The sequence below is a fragment of the Ursus americanus genome, chromosome 17 (assembly GCF_024610735.1).
Source record: "Ursus americanus isolate L20-20 chromosome 17, mUrsAme1.1.p, whole genome shotgun sequence".
In the NCBI taxonomy this organism is placed as follows: domain Eukaryota; kingdom Metazoa; phylum Chordata; class Mammalia; order Carnivora; family Ursidae; genus Ursus; species Ursus americanus.
In genome coordinates, this window is record NC_142143.1 from 19326157 (window position 1) to 19347712 (window position 21556).

The 21556-nt window shown below is 40.6% G+C and overlaps 1 protein-coding gene across 3 annotated transcripts in view; it reads left to right on the forward strand.

Annotated features, from left to right (window-relative positions):
- The window catches only part of GNPTAB (N-acetylglucosamine-1-phosphate transferase subunits alpha and beta), a 72309-nt gene that overhangs the window by 35390 nt on the left and 15363 nt on the right, over positions 1-21556 (forward strand). For all 3 annotated transcript variants that reach the window (XM_045780172.2, XM_045780174.2, XM_045780173.2), the window contains exons 5-13: positions 631-836; positions 6753-6817; positions 7050-7184; positions 14428-14589; positions 14975-15154; positions 15368-15538; positions 17025-17148; positions 18262-18465; positions 19119-20224. In XM_045780172.2, the coding sequence (XP_045636128.2) occupies positions 631-836; positions 6753-6817; positions 7050-7184; positions 14428-14589; positions 14975-15154; positions 15368-15538; positions 17025-17148; positions 18262-18465; positions 19119-20224 (2353 nt within the window). The remainder of the gene's footprint in view (positions 1-630; positions 837-6752; positions 6818-7049; positions 7185-14427; positions 14590-14974; positions 15155-15367; positions 15539-17024; positions 17149-18261; positions 18466-19118; positions 20225-21556) is intronic.

The window sequence follows — 21556 nt, forward strand, 5'->3', positions numbered from 1 at the left end:
TTTTGCATTTCTGTAAATATTAGTAAGGTTGGACAATTTTATATATTAACTAGTCGTAGCTCCCACTTTGTGAGTTCTCCAGCCGTGTTTTGTCCATTGTTTATTTAGGTAATATGTTTATTCTAGGTATTCCTTATGTTTAAAAAGAAATATCTCATACGTTCATCTTAGAACCTTGTCACATTTGCTTTTATTTACGTCGGTGTGTGTCTTTCCAGTGTATTTAAATGTGAATTGGTAAATTGAATCTGGTAGGCTGATGCTCTGTAAACAGAATTTATCTACTTCCTAATCTGCCTAATGATAGACTTCATTGGAATTATGAAAAAAATCTTTAAAATGGTAGTAATGAAATGCTTAAATTCTTGTACACCTTTGAGTGAGTAGATTTTGATGGCAGTCGTATTAATAGGATTTTGAAAGTGCTTTCTTTAGAGCTGTACTTGTTTAAAATAATTTTATATCATACTTGCTATCTTTTTATATTCTTGAGATAAGATTCCTTGTTTATTAAATATGATTTTTATAAGATACAGAAAAATATGTAGAAAATTTAGTAGTACCAATAAGGTTTTCAGTGTTGATTAATTTTTCAAGAATGTTTTTGAGCATGTTGGTGTCTGTTTCCAGTGAGAAGCAGCTGGAGTGTTTGCTGACACATTGCATCAAGGTGCCGATGCTCATCCTGGACCCAGCCCTGCCGGCCAGCATCACACTGAAGGACCTGCCATCGCTTTACCCGTCGTTTCATTCTGCCAGTGACATATTCAACGTTGCAAAACCAAAAAACCCTTCCACTAATGTCTCAGTTGTTGTTTTCGACAATGCTAAGAATGGTAAGATCTCCTTATGGGTATTTTAAAATCATGTTATCATTGGTGTTTGAATAACAAAATTTTGAATGGACAGACATGATTCAGTTTTAAAGAAGTACCTGATAAACTAGAAACATAAAAAGAAAAGCAAAAGACCTGCCACTGTATTTCAGCCCTAACTTCAGAAAGGGATTGCAGAGATCTTACTCCTTGTAATACACCTGCCTTTCTGTGCTGTGGGCGGGACCTTAAGTTTGATACTTCATGTACCTTTACTCTCTTTGCTCTGAGTTATTTTGGAGGCTTAGTACTACTATTATTTTTTTTTGTCATACAACTCTTCAGCAAGGTTGTTTTCTACAGTTTGAACAGAACATAGCTGGAACATTCTTACTTTACATTCTGAATTATCTGATAATACAGTTGATTTGGCCAGATAATAGAACTGAAATTGTAATTTCTAAAATAGAATAATACCGCATCTAGAGATCACATCCTCCCACTTGGCCAGCTGAGCTGCCAAGCCCCATGCCTGAGTCTCCTCTGGCCTCTTGTCTCTCATGCTTCCTCTGCACCGAGCCTCTCTCCTTGGAGGCTGCCTGTGTTTCACTTGTGTAAAATGAAAACTGTCATGTTCCCTTTACAACATTGAGTCCTTTTCTCAAGTTCCCATTCTTTCAGTGTCATACCTCCCAGCTTAAATCTTTGGAAACATCTTTGATGTGTTCTTACTTTTTACCTCCGTCACTAATAGATCAGCCTCACCCTATTACTTGTTTTGGTTTTTTGCAAATGATTCTCCCCTTTCTTACTCAGCTCACTTCCTCTGCACCAGACTGAATTCCTTCACACAGGTTCTGGTGAGAGCTGCCTAGCTACTCTGTCTGCCTGTGAAGTTCCTCTCCAGTCTGTCTGACACACAGTCTCTGATTTTATTGGTTTGCTTCCTTTTTGAAGACAATAATACAATAGTATGGATTTGTTTTCCACATGGGTAAAAATTCCTCTTCCCGGTGTTCAGGACTCAGCCTTGATTCTGCCCTCTGTTCCTCACATCCCTGCCCTCCTGCATCTCCTCGAGGCTGCTAGTGTCTTCACACGTGCGGTGCTGCTCTCCTGGCCCTCTTCCTCTCCCAGCCTGCCTCCTGTTCTTTCCAGCCCTACCTCTGTCTCCGTGAAGATCCAGGACAGTACATTCACAGTGATTCTAATTATTTTTACTTTTCTGTATCCGTGTAGTATTTGTAATCTGACTCACAACTTAGTTTTTTTCGGGTTTTTTTTTTTTTTAATTTATTTTTTTAGAGGGGGACGGACAGAGAGAGAGTCCAAGCAGACTCCATGCTAAGTGCGGAGCCCGATGTGGGGCTCTTGACCTCATGAGCCTGAGATCATGACCTGAGGCAAAACCAAGAGTCGGATGCTTAACTGACTATGCCAGACACGCGCCCCACAACTTAGTTTTTGATTTTGCGGGGGTTTATGGTGTCCTCATCTAATTTCTTAATAGAGCAGAGCCCTTATCACTCACCAGTTTGTGTCCTGAACAGTGCCTAACATCGTGCTATCTTCCTGGCACTTAAGTTATTTGTAATTTGAAAGAAAATTGTAACTTTCCTAAGTATAGATATCGCCACCTTTACACTATAGATTTGTTTCTGAATTATTTTGTGTAAATAACATTTTTGTATTTGTTATAGTTTAAATACATAGGAAAAGTAAAGGGATAACCTTTGACAAATTACAACAAATTATCTTGATTTCTTGTTTTGCTAAATTTAGCTTTGTTTTTTAATTTAGTTAAGGTACTGTGATGTTGTTTTACCTGAAGAGAAAAAGGAATGACATTATGTTAGGAATTGTAAGTCAGTGATAACATCTATGGAGAGAATCTTGGATTTTTCCTCTGCTAATTTTATAACACAGTAAAAACTTAAGAGGTCGTAAGTTTTGACATAAATAAAATTTATATTAAACTATAGTGTTCTAAACACTGTTTTTGAATTCCTATTTGGGGTTCTATTGACTGCCCTCCTTATTCATGTGTTCAGTAAAGGTTTGTTGAACCACTGCTCTGTGCTGGTTGTTGTTCCAGGTAACGGGAAACAGCAGAGAACAAAAAGACACATCCCTGCCTTCATGGGGCTTACCTTTCTAGTGGGCCACAGACTCGCTCTTTATCCTCCTCAGTTGTCTAGATCAGGGGTTGCCCAATTCTTTAAAGGACCGGGTAACAAATATTTTAGGCTTTGTGGGCCAAGAGGCAACATGGAGGATATTATGTAGGTATTTTATATAAGTATGTAACATTTAGCCATTTTAAAATGTCAAAACTGTTCTTAACTTGGGGCCATACTAAAACAGGCAGTGTCTAAATTTTGGCCATAGAATGCCAACCCCTGATCTAGATAAAAAATTTGTATCCACATTTGCTGTTCCATTTATCTCATTTAACCTCTTTCAAGTTCATCATCAAGAGCTGTTGACTTGTTTCTCCTTCTGAAATGTGTCATTTCTGCCCCTAACGCTCTGCTGCTGCACTTGTAGTCTAGGCTCTGTGAGTGGACAGTACTTCAGCAGTCGCTCAGTCCGGCCCTGTGGCCTGGGCCTGGATTGTTCAGCAGAGTGGTTTTTCCAGTCAAGCTTATCCCCTTTGCTCTATAGGAAATGAATTTTCTCCTGTGATAATTCATTTTACCTCTGGTCTACATTGACCTTTATAAGGAATTATGAAGTGCTTCCTTACAGCTTTCTCGCGCTGGTTAAATTTGTACCCGTTGGGATCTTCCAGAACTAATATAATATAATCTCTTTCCTATGTGATGTTTCTTTTCATTCCTGTTCTTTAAGCTGTCTCTTAGGGGCTTGTCTGTGTCCTAGTTTGTTCTTCTCAGAATGAGCTTTGGTTTCTGTTGCTTTTATTTTTTATTTTAAAAGATTTGTTTTAGAGAAGGAGAGAGAGTGAGCACAGGGGAGGGGCACAGGGAGAGAGAGAGTCTCAAGCAGACTCCACACCGAGCAAGGAACCTGATGCGGGGCTCCATGTCAGGACCCTGAGATCACAACCTAAGCCGAAACCAAGAGTCAGACGCTCAACCAGCTGCACCACCCAGGCGCCCCGTGGTTTCTGTTACTTTGAAAGTGTGTCAGCTAGAACAGAACATTTTTTTCAGGTGGTTCATTTGCAAAGAGAGCAGGACTATAAGTATTTATTGAGTGTATACTATGTGCCAGGTACTGTTCTCAGTGCTGAAGGTGCGGTAGTGAAGAGATGGACAAAAATCTTTGCCCTCATTGAGTTTACATCTTGGCAGAGGGAGACAGACAATAAATACAGCATACAGGTAAATGATATAGTTTGTAGAAGACAAGTGGTGTAGAGAAAAATTGAGCAGGGGAAATTGGATGACAAAGGCAGACTCACCAATAAGGTGACTTCTGACTGAATATTTCAAGAAGGTAAGAGGGCCAACAACATGAATATATGGGAAGGGAGTGATTCAGTTAAGTGGACCCTAAGTGCAAAGACCCTGAGGCAGGAGTGTGTCTGGCATATTTGAAGAAGAGCAGGGAGGCCGGTGTGGTTGGAATAGAGTGAACAAGGGAGGGGGCAAGAGATGAGCCTAGAGAAGTAATGGGGGAACGGATGGGGTCGGCCCTGGCAGCCATGACAAGGACTTTGGCTTTAACTCAGAATGCAATGAGCAGGGGCCCCTGGGTGGCTCAGTCAGTTAAGCGTCTGCCTTCAGCTCAGGTCATGATCTGGAATCAAGCCCCACATAGGGCTCCCTGTTCAGCAGAGAGTCTGCTTCTCTCTTTCCCTCTGCTGCTCCCCCTGCTTCTGTGCTCTCTCTCTCTCTTCTCTCTCTGTCAAATAAATAAATACAATCTTTTTTTAAAATGCAGTAAGCAGTTATTGAAGGGTTTTTTTTTTTTTAAGATTTTATTTATTTATTTGATAAAGAGAGAGACAGCCAGTGAGAGAGGGAACACAAGCAGGGGGAGTGGGAGAGGAAGAAGCAGGCTCCCAGCGGAGGAGCCTGATGTGGGGCTCGATCCCAGAAAGCCAGGATCACGCCCTGAGCCGAAGGCAGACGCTCAACGACTGAGCCACCCAGGCGCCCTTATTGGAGGGTTTTGAGTACAGGAGTGATGTGATTTGACTAATGTTCCAAAAGGATCCGTCTGGCTACTGTGGTGGGAATAAACTGAGGAGGAGCGAAGGTTGTAACAATTCAGGCAAGGGGGAAGGTGGCTTGGATCAGAGCAGTGGTGAGGAGAGGTTCGATTCTGGACATGTTGAAGGTCAACCCAACAGGATTTACTGATGGGTTGGTGTTGGGGAATATCTATTTTCTTATCCTAAGTACACCTGTTTAAAAGCACAGAATTACGGTGGAAATTCAGTATGGCCACAGCACATAGTTGACATACTGAACTCGCCCTGGACTAAAACTCCTAAGTCTTTTTAAAGAAACTCAGTATAGAGGTGCCTGGTTGGCTCAGTTGGTAGACCATGCAACTCTCAGTCCTGAAGTGGTGAGTTCAAGCCCCACGATGGGCAAGGAGACCTACTTAAAAAAAAAAAAAAAAAAAAAGGAATACATGCTAATGCTCAAATACTTCTTAATTTATGCTTGCATAGTTGGTTTTTGGTGCCAAGTTAAAGATCTTAACCTTTGTTTGTAGGAGATTTCATTTTGCTAGGTTTGACTCATTGCTCCAAATAGTAAGAACTTTGGGGAACCCCTAGTATGTTATTCAGGATAATCACTTTTCTGTCTGCTTTGTGTAAATCCACACATTCTGCAAGCAAAACCTTAATGGATTGTTGAACAAGACAGAACCTATGGAAGACCTCTTAAACCTCTCTTTAGATTGACAGTAGCTTTATAATTTCATTCTTTAGTCAGAATTGGTTATACTCCACCAAACTTGAGATCTAGGCTCAGTCTCTGTTATATCCATAAAGATGACATGAGATGTCTTTCGTTACCGTTGTTGAGATTATGTACAAATAGCTACACCACATCTATTAGAGTTTTTGATCTCCCAGTGTAGAACCTCCTGTGTCAAAGGGAAGAAGACAGACAGACAGACAGAGGTGCATATCTGATAAATTTATTCATAATGAACTTTTACTCTTAGTGCTCAGTGCTTCCTTTAAAGATTAACAGTATACCACAAAGGCTTTCATTTTTTCATTGCTCACCAATGCTGTTTTTATGGTACATCTGAGACTCTTGCCTAGAACTGACAGCCATCTTGCCAGGCTGGACCCTGCTTTCTGTGACCATTTTGCAGATTTCAGCCTTCTGACCTGTCTCCTGTTTTCCATGGTCCTGGGATCCCCAGGTGTCGAGATCAAGTTGCTGATTTCATTTGTCCCCCTCACTTTAGAACTCTCTCCCAGTTGGGCTGTGTCATCGCCCCTCTCCACCCCTAACTTAATCGGCTCTATTCAGATTTACCTGATGAATTTTAGGAATTCACTGTGACCCTTGGGGAACCCTAGGATCCACAGCGGCTCCCTGCTGTTAATCTAGATGCCATTGGCCTAGCTGTCAAGGGCCCCCTTCTGGTACCCTTCTTGTACCCACCGCTCCCAAATGTTTTACTCTAGCCAAACAGTTTTTTTTGTATTAAATATGTTGACGTTTGCTCTGACATCTGTGATTCTGTCAGTCTGTCATTTTCATGTTTCTGCAGCCTGTATGAATCTGTCCTTCAGTACTGCAAATTACATTTAATCGTACACTGGCATTACATCATCCCCCTTTTGTTGGATGGGTTAAATTTGTTTCCCCCAACTACTTGTTTTTGAGACCATGTATTATACTGCTATAACAGCTCTCAAAATGCTTTGTAGTGTTTTGGCAGATATCATAGTTAAGTATTCATTAAAAACATGCTTGTTTATTGTATTCTTTATTGTAGTTGAAGATGCTCAGAGTGGAATGTTTAAAGGAAACAGCAAACAGACAATTTGGAGGGGCTATTTGGTATGTTATTTTAAATTAATTGTATTTATTCAGTAGACTAGTATAAAAATATAGGTAATAAAGCTGTTTTACCTTGAGAGGCTTTTTAATGTATACTTTTTCTCTAAGCCTAGCTTACAAGTATTAATGAATGCTGACTTAAGTAATCTTAACATTCTGATTTTGAAGCTGTAAGTTTTCACCAGCCTTATGATGTGGAAAGTGAGTTATGTTTTTCCCGCTCTTATCTTAGACCACAGATAAAGAAGTCCCTGGGTTAGTGCTAATGCAAGATTTGGCTTTCCTGAGTGGATTTCCACTGACATTCAAGGAAACAAATCAACTAAAAACAAAACTGCCAGAAAATCTTTCTTCTAAAATAAAACTGGTAAGAGCATAGGAAACGGCAATGAGTATAGCACATTTCGTTTAATGCATGACTCTTCTCTTGTGGTCCATTTCATTATAGTAGAGCTGACAGTCATAAGCAAAGAGGGTCTCTGTTCTGCCATAGTGTTGTCATGAAGGTGGCTCTTTCTTTACAGAAGATCCTTGCTCTTTACTTTTTATTTGGGCAAAAATTTAAGAGTCTTATTTGGTTTGCTGGTTTCCCAGACAGAAACATGGTTCATTTCTTTAACAAATGAGCTCCTACTGTGTGTCGGGTGCTGTTCTACCTGCTGAGAATATAGCAGTGGACAAAACAGACAAAAGCCCTGAATGGTACTTACAGTGAGAGGAAATGGAAGCACAGAAGGAGGGAGTGGGGAAGTCATACATATAGTAAGTAAACACAGACTGCAGCCTGCATATTTATTAAGAGCCTTCACTCATAAAGGGAGTATGCTTCAGATATTTGGAATGGTTGATGATGTGAACTTTTATTCATAAATAGCTAATTGAGCCAGTGATGGATTTGGGGATTTATACCTATTAACTCTTCACGCTTTGATGCCATTTGTTAGAGTTGACTTTGGAAGCTGCCCTGAGACATGCCTTTTCCTTAACATTTATTGTTTTCAGACCCACTTACCTTATTATGAGTGTTCTCTCCTTTTGACATTATGTCAAGATACCTGTGGTTCTGTCAGAAACATTCCAGGTTATAAAACATGAATACTTTTCTCTCAGAACAGAAGGCATAAAGTTCTGGGCTCAGAATTTTTTAGGGTCTGGTTTTCTTGATTTTATAAGGTAATGTTCTTTAAGTTCTGCCACAGTGTTTAGGTTCCTGACTCTTCCTTCCTTCTGTTGGTGTCATTTAACAATTTGGAGGTGAAGGAATGGAGATGGGGAGGCAGTGGTGGGGGAGAGCAGTGTTTGGGGAGTTCTTATTTAGTTCCTGTCTTGACCATGTTTTTTAATACCCTGCCCCACCCCCATCATTCCTTTTCACTCGTTTCTTTCCATAAATGTTTCACTGTTTTAAGATACACTGCATGACCTTCATTAAGTATGATGGTAATATGAATGACATTTCTTTTTTTTTTCATATTTTCCTAAGTTTTTTTATGGTACTTGGAAATATAGTAGTGCGCAGCTAGATTAGGGTTGAATTATTTCTTATCTTTGGTTATTTAAAAATAGATATTCCTCCTTTCTCTAAGGAAGAGGAATTGAAAAAATTTGACATACAACACTGTAAATTTAAGGTTTACAGTGTGTTACTTTAAATACATTTATGTATTGTAATATGATTGTCATTATAGCAGTATTTATCATATTACATAATATAGTACAGTATTATTTATATTCATTATACTGTGCATTAGATCTCTCTGGCTTACTTAGTACTCATTGCAAAGTTCGTGTTTTTAAAACCTCAGTCTTATTCCCCAACTCCCATCCCCTGGTAAATACCATTTTACTTTGTTTCTTATAAGTTTGACTTTTTTGGATTCCACATGTGAGTGATATACAGTATTTGTCTTTCTGTGTCTGACTTATCTTACTTAGTGTGATGTGCTAAGCAAAAGATCGATCTATGTTGTAGCAAATGATAGGATATCCTCCTTTCTCATGGCTGAATAATATTCCATTGTGTATATATATATACGACATCTTTTTTATCTGTTTATCTGTTGATGGGCATTTAGGTTGTTACCATATCTTGGCTATCAGGAATAATGCTGTAGTAAACATGGGAGTGCAGATATCACGTCAAAATCCTGTTTTCATTTCCTTTGGGTATATACCCAGAAGTAGAATTGCTGGAATGTATGGTAGATTTATTTGTAATTTTTTGAGGAACCTCTTATTGTTTTCCATAGTGGTTGGACCAATTTACATCCCCACCAGTATTGTACAAGGGTTCCATTTTTTTCTACAGCCAATGTTTATTTAGCTTCTTGGCTTCCAAGCTGTTGGTTCTAGAATTAGACATGTGTGTCTGAACTTTGTTAGCTGAAATTCTTATGCAGGAAGAATAACATTCTTTTTTTTTTTTTAAGATTTTTATTTATTTGTCAGAGCACACAAGCAGGGGGAGCAGCAGGCAGAGGGAGAAGCAGGCCCCCCCACTGAGCAGGGAGCCCGATGCGGGATTTGATCCCAGGACTCTGGGATCATAACCCGAGCCAAAGGCAGCCGCTTCTCTGAGCTCCCCAGGTGCCCCAAGAATGACATTCTTGAATCTACTTATATGATTCCAGCTATAATGTTTTTAAAGGAAAGAAGGTTCATGACACATCTCTGTTCTCCAGTCAGGTTTGTTCTTTGCCTGCTGCAGCTGCTCGCCAATGCTGATTGCTTTTGGTGCATCTGTTGGTGGGTGGGTGTGTGCTGCCAAAGAATGCCAATCCATGTAGTGGTTGACCCTTCAGCAAACTATTTTTGGGTGGTATGGAGTGTGGTATATGCAGGTAGACGTAGGGTGGGGCGATAACTTGATTTGGACAAGGAGCACCAACAGGCTCTGTGCAGAATGATACTCCCTTCTACTGTTCATTCAGCTGGCTGGAGATTGACTTGGATTCCCAGACTTGTCTTCGTGGAGGCTAGCACCTCCTCAGAGGGTCAAACTAATTATCCATAACATTCATTACAGGTCATTTCCATGATGCCAACATGTGCAGTCAACTTCAGGGATTAGAACTTCTGGTTTTTGGAGGTTATAGAGAAAATGAGAAAAGGGAAGAAGGGAAGGGGGGGATCAGCATTTGAAGCTAATTCTTCAAGTGACTGTCTTTCTGTAGGTTCCTCTTCCTGGTTTTATTATGAATACCTTGAGAATGAAGTTTCCTGTTACTGGATTCCCAGTCAATTTAGAGTGTGAGCTTTTAGTAAATGTCTGCTGTGTGCCAGGGACTGTGCTAAAGATCACTGAGTGAATGAAGCATCTAATAAGTTTTGGGCATGATCTCTTCCAAGTAAGTGTTTATACAAAGTGTTGTAAGAACACCTGGGCTTTAGGTGTACTGGCTCAAGAAAGGTTTTGGAGAATAGAAGGCATTTGAGCTGGGCCCGGAACAGAGCAGCCATCCCCCCAGCAGAGAAGGGAGTGGGAAAGACCATTCCAACAAGAGGGAACAGCCTGAGGAAAGGGCTGGAGGGTTGCAAGTCAATGGTTTCCAGAAAACCCAGGCAGCTCTTCCTGGAAGACAGCAACCAGGCAGGGATTTTGCTGGTGCTGATTGGGAAGAGAGACTGAGGCCAGATTGAGAAAGATCTGGTAAGAAGCCTGGACTTTATCCTGGAGGCAAGAGGCGTCCTTAGGAGGAGCACTTGATCTGTTTCTAGGGAACATAGTAGGTGAAGGTATGGTGGTAGAGATGAAGCAAGAGGAGGCTGGGCGTAAAACCAGTTCAGCCACTGCAGCCATAGTCCAGCAAGATGTTCAGGTTCAACAACTGTCTTGGCAATGGTGCCAGTAATGAGAATGGTTCCAGAAACATCTGCAAGAAATAGTCAGCATGACCCTGTGACTTATTAGCTCTTGGGGAGAAGGAAGGAAAAATGAAAGGGGAAGTGGATGTTACTAGCGAAGATGGAAGCGATGGTTTTAACTACATTTGGAGCCTCAGTAGGAGAAGCAAGTTTTTTGGGAAGGAAACTCAGAGGTCAGTTTGGGGTGTGTTGTTAGAGGTGCTTTGTGGCATCTAGGAGAAAAGGGTTATTAGACACTGGGCTTCAGGGACTGAACAGGCTAGACTGTTTTGCCCTCTCAGGGTCCTCCAGGAGGCCTTGGCCTAGGCCTGTGGCCTCCGAGCCACCCACTGCTCAATTCTGCTCTGGAGACCCTGCCTGGATACGAGCAACCCAGGACAGATACTGCCTGTCACCTGTGTACCCCTAGTGATTACTGCAGGGCCTGGCACTTAGGGGGCCACTCAACAAATGCTTATGGAAGGCATGAGCAAGAAGAAAGGCTGTGACTGAACATACCTGCTATGTACCGTGTCCTGGAATATAAAAGCAGTGTTTGAGTGATTATTCTAAGAAGTCATTTTGGTTTTTGGTACCATGGTCACATATATACTACAACTGTACATTTATCATTCTGTTTAGGGCAAAACTAGAATCCCCTCACCCTCCAGAAGGGGAAGTGGGGGATTGAAAATAGTTTCATTTGTAAAATAATAGATTTGAATTCATAAAAACTTTTCTGTGGACTATAGTCTTACAAATCAAACAGTCTTCTGTTGAAAGCTTTCTAGTTTGATCTGATTAATAACCCTTTAATTTACAGAATTGCTGTGCGTGATGGACACAGAATTCACCTTTTGGGAAATCACATTATCCATTGGTCTTTATTTTTAGCTCAATCTAAATCATTCTGTATTTTCAGACATTTTCATTCATAATGGGGTTTTCATTTTTTTGTTTGTTTGTTTTTGTTTACTTCTTTAACATATGTTAGAGCACGTGGAAAAATCTTCCCAAAGCCCTCAAGTACATTCTCACATTTGGTTTAATTCAATACGACTGGTTGCTCAGTGGCTGTGCAAAAGAAAGAGAGGACATGGGCTTGTCCTCAAGCTTCTTAGAATCACGTTTTGGAGGCATTATGTGTCATGTAAAGTATTCAAGTAGCAAAATAAGATAGTATGAGTTATCAAGGAGAGTACAGACCTCCAAGTTGGCATTTAGAGGCAGGAAAGGTCTGTGTGGATCAGAGATATGGGGGAACTTTCCAAAGAGAAAGAGACTGCACAGATCTTGGAAGGCTGAGCAGGGTGTTTGCTCCAGCAGGGACAGTGCGAGTGGGATGGGAACAGCATAGTGTCCTACCTGAACTTTGTCACCTCAAACCTCTGTTTAGAGCACATTCAAGGTAACAGTAAATTGTAGTAATAACTGTATTGATGCCCCTTTTAGTGACTTCCCTGAAACTATCTTATGCACCTGCTCTTTTAAAGTATGTACCCTTTGTTTTGGTTTTATTCCTAAAATAGACACTTCTGTAGATTAAAGCAATTCTGGAACTGATTGAAGTTTTAGAAAACTGAAGTTTTCTTGAGTTGTCAGATTACTAATGAGTTTTTCAGTTGTATTAGTGGGCAGGTTTTTTCCCTAACCGTATGCTACCACGTATAGGTGTATCAATCCATTATTCTAGATAATGCTTTCGTAACAAATACCCCAAAATCTCTGGCTTTAAAGTAGCATACCTGTATTTCTCAGTCATGTTACCTGTCTGTTGTGGGCCTGCAGTGGGTGGGTGTAGAAGTTGTTCTGTCTTTGAGAAACTTAAAATTTAGTTAAACTTAGAATTTCATGTAAGAAGCTATGTATGGAAGCAGCTGCCCAAGCTAATCCAGCCTTCCGCGCTTACTACGCCCACTTTTCCTTACCACCTCCTGGCTCTCATCCTGCAGGTGTCCAGGATTAGGGTGCCACCTAGTGGCTAGCAGAAGATACTTCTCCCCACCCATTCACCGCTCAAAACTTGGTTGATTATGGTGGCAGAAAAGCGTTTTCAATGTATAAAGATTCCCTTAAGCTCTTTACTTTTCATCTCTCTAGTCAGGAAAATGTCTGTGAAATTTCAAAATAGTTTTCCTGACGAAAAGCAGTTTGATAGAAGAGATTAAGATAAGGGTATTTGCCCAATAGAATTTATCTTATTTAAGATTTTATTTATTTGACAGAGAGAGAGACAGCAAGAGAGCGAACACAAGCAGGGGGAGTGGGAGAGAGAGAATCACGCTTCCCACTGAGCAGGGAGCCCGTTGTGGGACTCAATCCTAGGACCCTGGGATCATGACCTGAGCTGAGGCAGACGCTTAACGAATGAGCCACCCAGGAACCCTTGCCCAGTAAAATTTAAATTAGAGTATTAAAGTACTATATTGATAAAAATTTAGTGATTTTTTTATTTCAGGGAGCCCTCAGAGATGCTGTGGGACCCAGTATGGGAGGGAGGGATGGAGTCGGGGAGGCTGGGGTGTGCAGCGAGACTCAGTAGATAGCCAGATAGAAGAATATCGGCCCTACCTCCCACCTGTCTCCCCACATACTGAGGCAGGATGACAACAGTAGTGAGGTCTGACCTTCGGTGAGTGCTCATGCTCAGTATATGCCAGGCGCTGTCAGGGTGAAATAATCAGTCAGGAAGACAGTACACACCTGTGCATGTATGCACCCATACACCCAGATGCAGTTTGTGGTAAGAAGGGGAAAAATATATATGAAACTCTAGCTTGAACCTCTAATTTTTGGCATAGACAAACTCAGGAAACTTTGAAAGATGCGCTAAATATAGTCAGGTAGCATATACGAGAGCTTAGAATGAGCCCATGATAATTTGCGTTTGCTCTGCATTATAAGTTAAGAAACTGGCCCTGTTAGGAGAGTCAGTTCGGCAGAAGGGGTTCGCTGTCCTAGATTAGGAGTTTTCAGTCCTCTCCCCCACCCTTTTAAGCTATGAAAGCCTCTTTTCATAAGAAATTGAATGATACAGCGTTAGAACATGAAACAGATCTGGTAGTGGTGGGAAGGTTTGTAAAAATGTTGAGGTTTGTGATCATCTTAGACTGATGATTTCTTTGAAAACTTTGCCCCAAAAGGTGCTTTTCCTATGGAAGCTGTTCAAGCAGCCCTGTCAAAGACACTCCGTTAGATGCGGGGCACAAAAGCTGTTTGGAGGCCCTGCTATCAGGCTTGCTCTTTACCAGTCCCACCAATGTTATATTGCGGGGTTTCCCCCAGTATAAGCAACTTGGTAATACTGTAGAACAAAGGTCACAATTGGTGACCAGTTGTGTTTTGTTTGAAAGCAGGACAACTGAAAACATTTGAGCCAGCACTGAAAAGAGGGAGATTTCACAGAGCACCTGGGGTTCTGGCCTCTTAGGAGATCTGGCTGCAGTTGTTGATACTGAGTAGTGGCTTTTGGATGAGGCCTGAAATGTCCCATTTGCCACAGCTCCCCATTCCCTCTGTCATATACCTGGGTTCTTCCATTCGTTTGGGAAGTGTGTCTGAACTGTTTACATCTTCTTTTGGTGATCATAGGCTTACCAGTTCATAATCTACATAGAGAGCGAGAATTAATCTTTAAACATACATAATATTTAAGTATGTATTATACATTATACACATTTAAAGATTAATGATCAGACTGGGAATTTAGAGATGTCTCTTCTTTGAGGCTCAATTTTTCTATATGTAACCCTTTTGTTATTTTACAGTTACAGTTACATTCAGAGGCCAGTGTAGCACTTCTAAAACTGAATAACCCCAAAGATTTCCAAGAACTGAATAAGCAGACTAAGAAGAACATGACCATTGATGGAAAAGAACTGACTATAAGTCCTGCATATTTATTATGGGACCTGAGTGCCATTAGCCAGGTAAGAGATGCAGAGATTCTTTCTAAACCCGGATCAAGGGTTTAGATTTTTAAGGATTTATAAGTCATCATATTAGACGGAAGAGGACTTACAGAAAGATGAGTTGATTAGAACTTTTCTAATTTTCCAGTCATTGCCACTGGTTAATATTAACTGAAGTGACCAGGAACCTTCTCTTTAAAAAAGTACAAAAGAAATGTTGGGTATTTATGTTGTTTTAAATATGCTGAGTGTTTTGCATTTTTTGTAATGTTCAAATGTAGGACTTGGTCTTTAGATGTCTTCCAGAGCACCCTGAGAGCAGATCGGACAGAGGGGACAGCCAGGAGGAAAGGTGTGACTTAAGTGGTATTTTACATTTTCATGTGTGAAATGTTCTTCCCAGTCTAAGCAGGACGAAGATGTTTCCGCCAGCCGTTTTGAAGATAATGAAGAACTGAGATATTCACTACGATCCATTGAGAGGCATGCTCCATGGGTTCGGAATATTTTCATTGTCACCAATGGGCAGATTCCATCTTGGCTGAACCTTGATAATCCTCGAGTGACAATAGTCACACACCAGGTCCATGACTTTCCATGTATCACAAGGCTGTGGTTTCCTTTTCTGTCCTTCATCTATCCTTCATTTCACTCCCCTTTCCCTCACCCCTCGCCACCTCCACCCACTTTGATTTGATTCTTCTACTCATCTTCCTTCCTTCCTTCCTTACAGAAACAATGTGAAATAATTCTCATCCACCCTCTTTCTCTCTTGCCTTTGTTGTTCCCTTAAAAGGACGTTTTTCGAAATTTGAGCCACTTGCCTACATTTAGTTCACCTGCTATTGAAAGTCACATTCATCGCATTGAAGGGCTGTCCCAGAAGTTTATTTACCTGAACGATGATGTCATGTTTGGGAAGGATGTCTGGCCAGATGATTTTTATAGTCACTCCAAAGGTCAGAAGGTGAGTGCCTAAGAGGAAGGGATGCCTAGCTTAGAAGTCACTTAGAAGTTAGATCAGGAAAACAGTATACATACTACTATATATACAGTTTTGGTCAAATAAGCATTTTTGAGTGCTAAACGCAGGAGAGTTAACAATTTAGGAGGACGAAAACTGCTCCTTAGTTTTTTGCTTCCCTACATTGTCAGACACCCAGAACCCACCTTCTATATTTTCTACTACGACAGTAGCAGAGAAAGCAAAATCACTAGGAGATACAAAATCATGGTTAGAACACTGGCAAAATGGCCAAGATAAAAAGTGAGCTGAACTTTCTGCTTACAGACATGGATGAAATTTCATGGAAGGCAGCAGTCTCACTGTGGCTTTGAGAAGCATGACGGAGAAGTGGTTATGAGCACAGACCTAGCAGCCAACGGTTGAGGATGGTCCTGGGCAGTGATTTGATATGTGTTTCCTGTCTGCATACTGGGGAAACTATGAATATCCCTGTGGCCTTGTTAAAAGGATTCAGTGAAAAGTTGGAGAATTACCACCATAAACTTTTAAGTTACAGAACCCTGCAACTGGAAATGCTAATCGCACAAAGCTACTTTTCCTCTTGCTGTTTATGCCACCGCAGTGTGTTCATTCTCTCCTTCCCCTGTTCAGTTGCCTCCTCTGTGTTTGTAGGGCTGCCAGGGTGAGCTTTGGCTTGACAGGGGAGGCACACAAATCAGTAACTAGGGACAGTGATTTCTGTGCCAGCAGGTGTGCCCTCGGTGGGAAGGCATGGGGGCCCAGGAAGTTAAAATTAGACAGGGCTAGAAAAGAATTCCCATCTGAATCGAAGTGAACCTTGAAGAACAAGTAAGATTTAACTAGATGAAGAAAGACATTCCAAATAGATGGAGCATGGAGAGGCATGGAGTGTATTTTTTTTTTAATGAATTTAATTTAAAAAGTTACCATGTACTATGTCACTCATTTTGAAAGCAGGCGAGTTCACAACTTAGAACGCTGTGCTAATAATTTATCACAGGACCTTATGCACAGAGATAAGGATTTTGAGAGTTCATCTGCTGTTTTTCTCAGCTGCGAGACAAGATTATGGGTAAATACATTCAGGAATTAATGACAGTTGTCACAGAAAAGCAGTGAATGTGTGGTATACTTTCTACCTGCTTTGGCACGCTTTTGTACTTACCTTTAAGTCTGATGTGTTGCTGTTCTTTTTCAAAATAGATTATAAACTAATCTGTGGGTTGAGTCCTTGTCTGCTTTCCTTCAGTCAAGAAAAAGAGTAAATGTGCTCAGTAAGAATTATTGACAGATCAGGACTCTGTAAACTGCTGTAGCAAGCCATGTAAAATATGCCACGTGAATGCAGCCAGCCCGAGGAGAATTGTAACCTTTACTGGAGGCTCAGTTTCTTTCTTTTTTTAGAAGGAATCCTAATTTGAGATTAAAAAGTGTCCATTTTATTTTCTTTCTGGCTCTGTCATAGGTTTATCTGACATGGCCTGTGCCCAACTGTGCTGAGGGCTGCCCAGGTTCCTGGATTAAAGACGGCTACTGTGACAAGGCTTGTAATAATTCAGCCTGTGATTGGGATGGCGGTGACTGCACTGGTAAGGATGTGCTCACAAGTAATTTATTCATATTTATGGACTTTTTTTCCCATTCTTAATCATCACTGAATATGTACACTGACTTAAACATTCTTCATGTATGAAGACAATACATAGAGTAATCCATAGATTCTGGAGGTAATGACTAGCGTCCCCATGTAGCTCAGTTCTTTCATATTCTCCCTTGTTGAGGGCATATTCCCAGGCTGGCCCTGCACTTGAAAATGCCTTTTATTATTTAAAATATGAAAATCAGGAATATCTTTAATTATGCAAACTCAAGAGCAAGAATCACTCTAACCAGTTCTTCTAGGAGCTTACGGCTGGTAGCTTTCAGCAGCAGCTTGCTGTCAATGAGTAAAGAGAAATAAAGATCTTATCTCTTCAGCATCTCCTCTCTTACATACATGGTTATAGCTGCATTTGTTGATAATAGCATGTTTTTACATTTTTTGATTGCCTTTCAGTTTATAAAGCATTTAAATTTATAAAGCATTATCCACTTGAATTTCTTAGTCACCTAAGGAGGAGACAGTATGTGCAGAGATATAATCATCCCCATTTTCCATATACAGAAACAGATTTGAAAAAGTGCAGAGTATTAGAAGAAACAAAGCTTAAGTTATGTTCTGTCTGATGCACTTTTGAAAAGTGTAAGCCGCAGTGAGAGAACACACATGCCAAGAAGATCCATGCAGTCCAGCGACCTCAGCCTCTAATAGAACATTAACATTTGATGATGAGGTTGGCACCCCACATTAGGACATGTTTTGGCAGTTCTAACAGTCCGTCTTCAGAATAATCTCTTCCTGTTTCCCTGCTCCTCCACACACACTGCCACATGCCCCTGTGGGCAAGTTTGTACTTCAGGCTTGCACAGCTAATAAGTGCTAAGGCCTGGTCATCCCATGCCCAGTCCCCTGTCAAGTGATGTTCCCTTTTCAGTTTTGTTTTCTTCTTAAGGTACATGAAATTTTCTGCTAAAGAATGGGGTAAACCTTTTCTGACTAGAATGCAGGCATCAATCTTGACAGCACTACTGAGAAAGAAGGAACTGTCCTTTTTCTAAGACGATAAGCACAGCAAGATTCTGTCTTCCTCTTCCCTCTACAGGTAACAGTGGTGGGAGTCGCTATGCTGCAGTTGGTGGGGGTACTGGCAGTATTGGAATTGGACAGCCCTGGCAGTTTGGCGGAGGACTAAATAGTGTCTCTTACTGTAATCAAGGATGTGCGAATTCCTGGCTTGCTGATAAGTTCTGTGACCAAGCCTGCAATGTCTTGTCCTGTGGATTTGATGCTGGTGACTGTGGGCAAGGTATACTTATCATGTAAAAAGATGTTTAGAATAAGGGGATCAAAATCCTTGATAAGTAGAGGGAGGTTTGTATTGTTACTTAAAGTAATTATTCTCTATGAATCCATCGCCCATCCTTGCATCCAGACTAGCTGTAAGTGAAAAGAGAGGACACAAATCATTAAAAAACAGTAGACACTAGGGCTGCATCTTTTCTGCTCCAGTTATTGCTCCAGTCTGACTTATTTTGTACTGAGCAGATATACCTTCCTAAAAATATGTGCAAAGGTTTAATTTAGAAACAACAAAAAGAGACCAATAATACACTAAGTAAGAATGGTTTGAATGCTGGATCTTGTTGATAGCTTCTCCCTGGAGGTCATTTTGGCAGAAGGCTGTATTTTTTTCAAACGGACACAAAGATGAGAGTTGATCAGTGGAATCTGCCATATCTCTGTAGTGAGTTAGATTCAGCATTCCATGTTGATAACAGTGATTGCTTCAGATAATAAAATCAGCCCCATACCAGCAGCTCTTGTGTTAGAATGTTTGATTATTCTGAAGTCAATTTCAAGTCATTCTTAGAAAGTGAAAACTCAAACCCTAAGAATTAAATGAAAGGGGGGGGGGGAAATGCCTCATTTTTAAAGTCATGTTTGTGTTTTTTCCTCTAGATCATTTTCATGAATTGTATAAAGTAACTCTTCTTCCAAACCAGACTCACTATATTATTCCAAAAGGTGAATGCCTGCCTTATTTCAGCTTTGCAGAAATAGCCAAAAGAGGAATCGAAGGCGCCTATAGTGACAACCCAATAATTCGACATGCTTCTATTGCCAATAAGTGGAAAACCATCCACCTCATAATGCACAATGGCATGAATGCGACCACAATACATTTTAATCTCACATTTCAAAATACAAATGATGAAGAGTTCAAAATCCACATAACAGTAGAAGTTGACACAAGAGAGGAACCCAAAGTGAATTCTACGACCCAGAAGTCTTACCAAAATTTGGTTAGCCCCACAACACTTCTTCCAGAGGCGGAAATACTGTTTGAGGATATTCCTGAAGAAAAACGCTTTCCAAAGGTCAAGAGACATGATGTTAACACGACAGGAAGATTCCAAGTGGAGGTGAAAATTCCCCTGGTAAATATTTCACTCCTTCCCAAGGAGGCCCAGTTGAGTCTCAGTAACTTGGATTTGCAACTAGAACGTGGAGACATCACTGTGAAAGGATACAACCTTTCTAAGTCAGCCTTGCTGAGATCATTTCTGAGGAACTTACCAGATGCTGAAGTAAAAATAAATCAAGCTCTAGTACCAGATGAAAGAAATGACAGTGTAGAGGCCCCACTGGAAAAACAGGTTCAGAAAAGCATCTTGCCGAATAGCTTGGGAACATCTGAAAGATTTCAGAGGTCGACTTTTCCAGCAGTGACAATGAAAGTGAATGGTCACTACCAGAGTCAGAATCCACCCCCGGACTTAGAAATCGAAGGAAAATTTAAATCTGAAATTCTGACACAAAAAGTAAGAGATGAAAGTGTGTCCGTAGAAAAACTCTCATCTCGGATTGTTCCACTGGAAAAGCAGATTATAAAAGAAAAGAAAATCACAGGGAGAGAACAAGAAAAAAACAGAATGGAAGAAAATGCGAACAACTACATAAATGTTAATGAAGTACTACCTGCCAGAAAACTGCAGCATTATACAGACAGTTACCTGGGCTTTTTGCCATGGGAGAAAAATAAGTATTTCCAGGATCTTCTTGATGTAAGTTACATCCAGCTTTATTCCTTCCCGTGCGCCGGAAAAATAGATAACCTTGTAAGTGATAATTATAATCAGGTACCATTTATTCAGGACTGCCTGTGTCAATCATTAAACTAAATGCTTTTTCTTACATGGTTTTATTGTTCCAGTACCCCTAACAATCAAAATACCTTATCAGGTTATCTACTGTCATGATCCCCATGTCACAGTTTAAGAAACAGCCTTAGTGTGAATGAGTAGGGGAGTTAGCCAGAGGCATGCCCCGAGTAAGCAGTAGAACAGGGATGGTATCTTATCTTTACTTGGCATATGGTGATTTCAAAAAATGCTTCTGCATATGCTGTACAAGTCAGATCGGATTATTTTTCCAATTTTACTGATGAAAAAAACCCTAAGGTGCAAATAAATTAATTAGCTTCCAGTGTGAGCCAGCCTCAAGGTTCAAGTGCTCACCCTCCTGTACCGCAGTCTCCATGGTGCCGTGGTGTCATCTGTACATCTACCAAGTGCTATCACTGTGTTCACTACAGGGGAATGCAAGACTATTAGAACACAGCTCATGGAGATTCAAAAGGGCAAGCTGGGAGGACAGACTTGTGGGTAAATAACTGTAGCAACATGACAGGTGTCTCCTGAGGTATGGGCAAGGAGTCCAAAAGGAAAATTCCTCAACTTTGCCTAGAGGTATTGGGGAAGGCATCCATGAGGAAGTATCCTGTGAGCTGACTTTTGAAGGGTGTGTGGGAGTTGACAGACCAAGAAAAACCCTGTGGTCAAGGCTGGATCATGAACAGAGCACAGCCATGAACAGGTGTCAGGCTGGGAAAAAAGAGGCTGAAGAGGGGAACTTACGTACCTCATTGTCTTCAGAAAATATCTTATCCTTGATACAGTAGTTGTTTACTGATTGTTGAGTGAGGGACTGCAAAGCTCTTGCCTGTGATGATTTCCTCGCTTCCTCCTTTCATTACTTACTTTAAATTATGACAGTATTATAGACTAGTGGTAAAAATTGCAAGTAATACAAAAAATATACGGTAAAAAAGGGAAAGCTCTCCCTCCTTCCTTCATATTCCTACTTGATATAATCACTATGAATAGTTTGGTGGGTGTTTTCCAGTATTTTTATATAGATATGTGAACATACAAATTACATAAATATGTGTTTTGCAACAGTGAAATACATACTGCTCTGCAGTTGCCGCTTGGTCTAGCAGTATGAGAGCAAGCCCATGCTAGTATCGCTGTGTTTTGTAAGAGCTGTGTTTGTTTTGCAATTAGATAGTGTTGCAATAAATATTCTTGTACATATAGCTTACTCTTGAGGAAGTT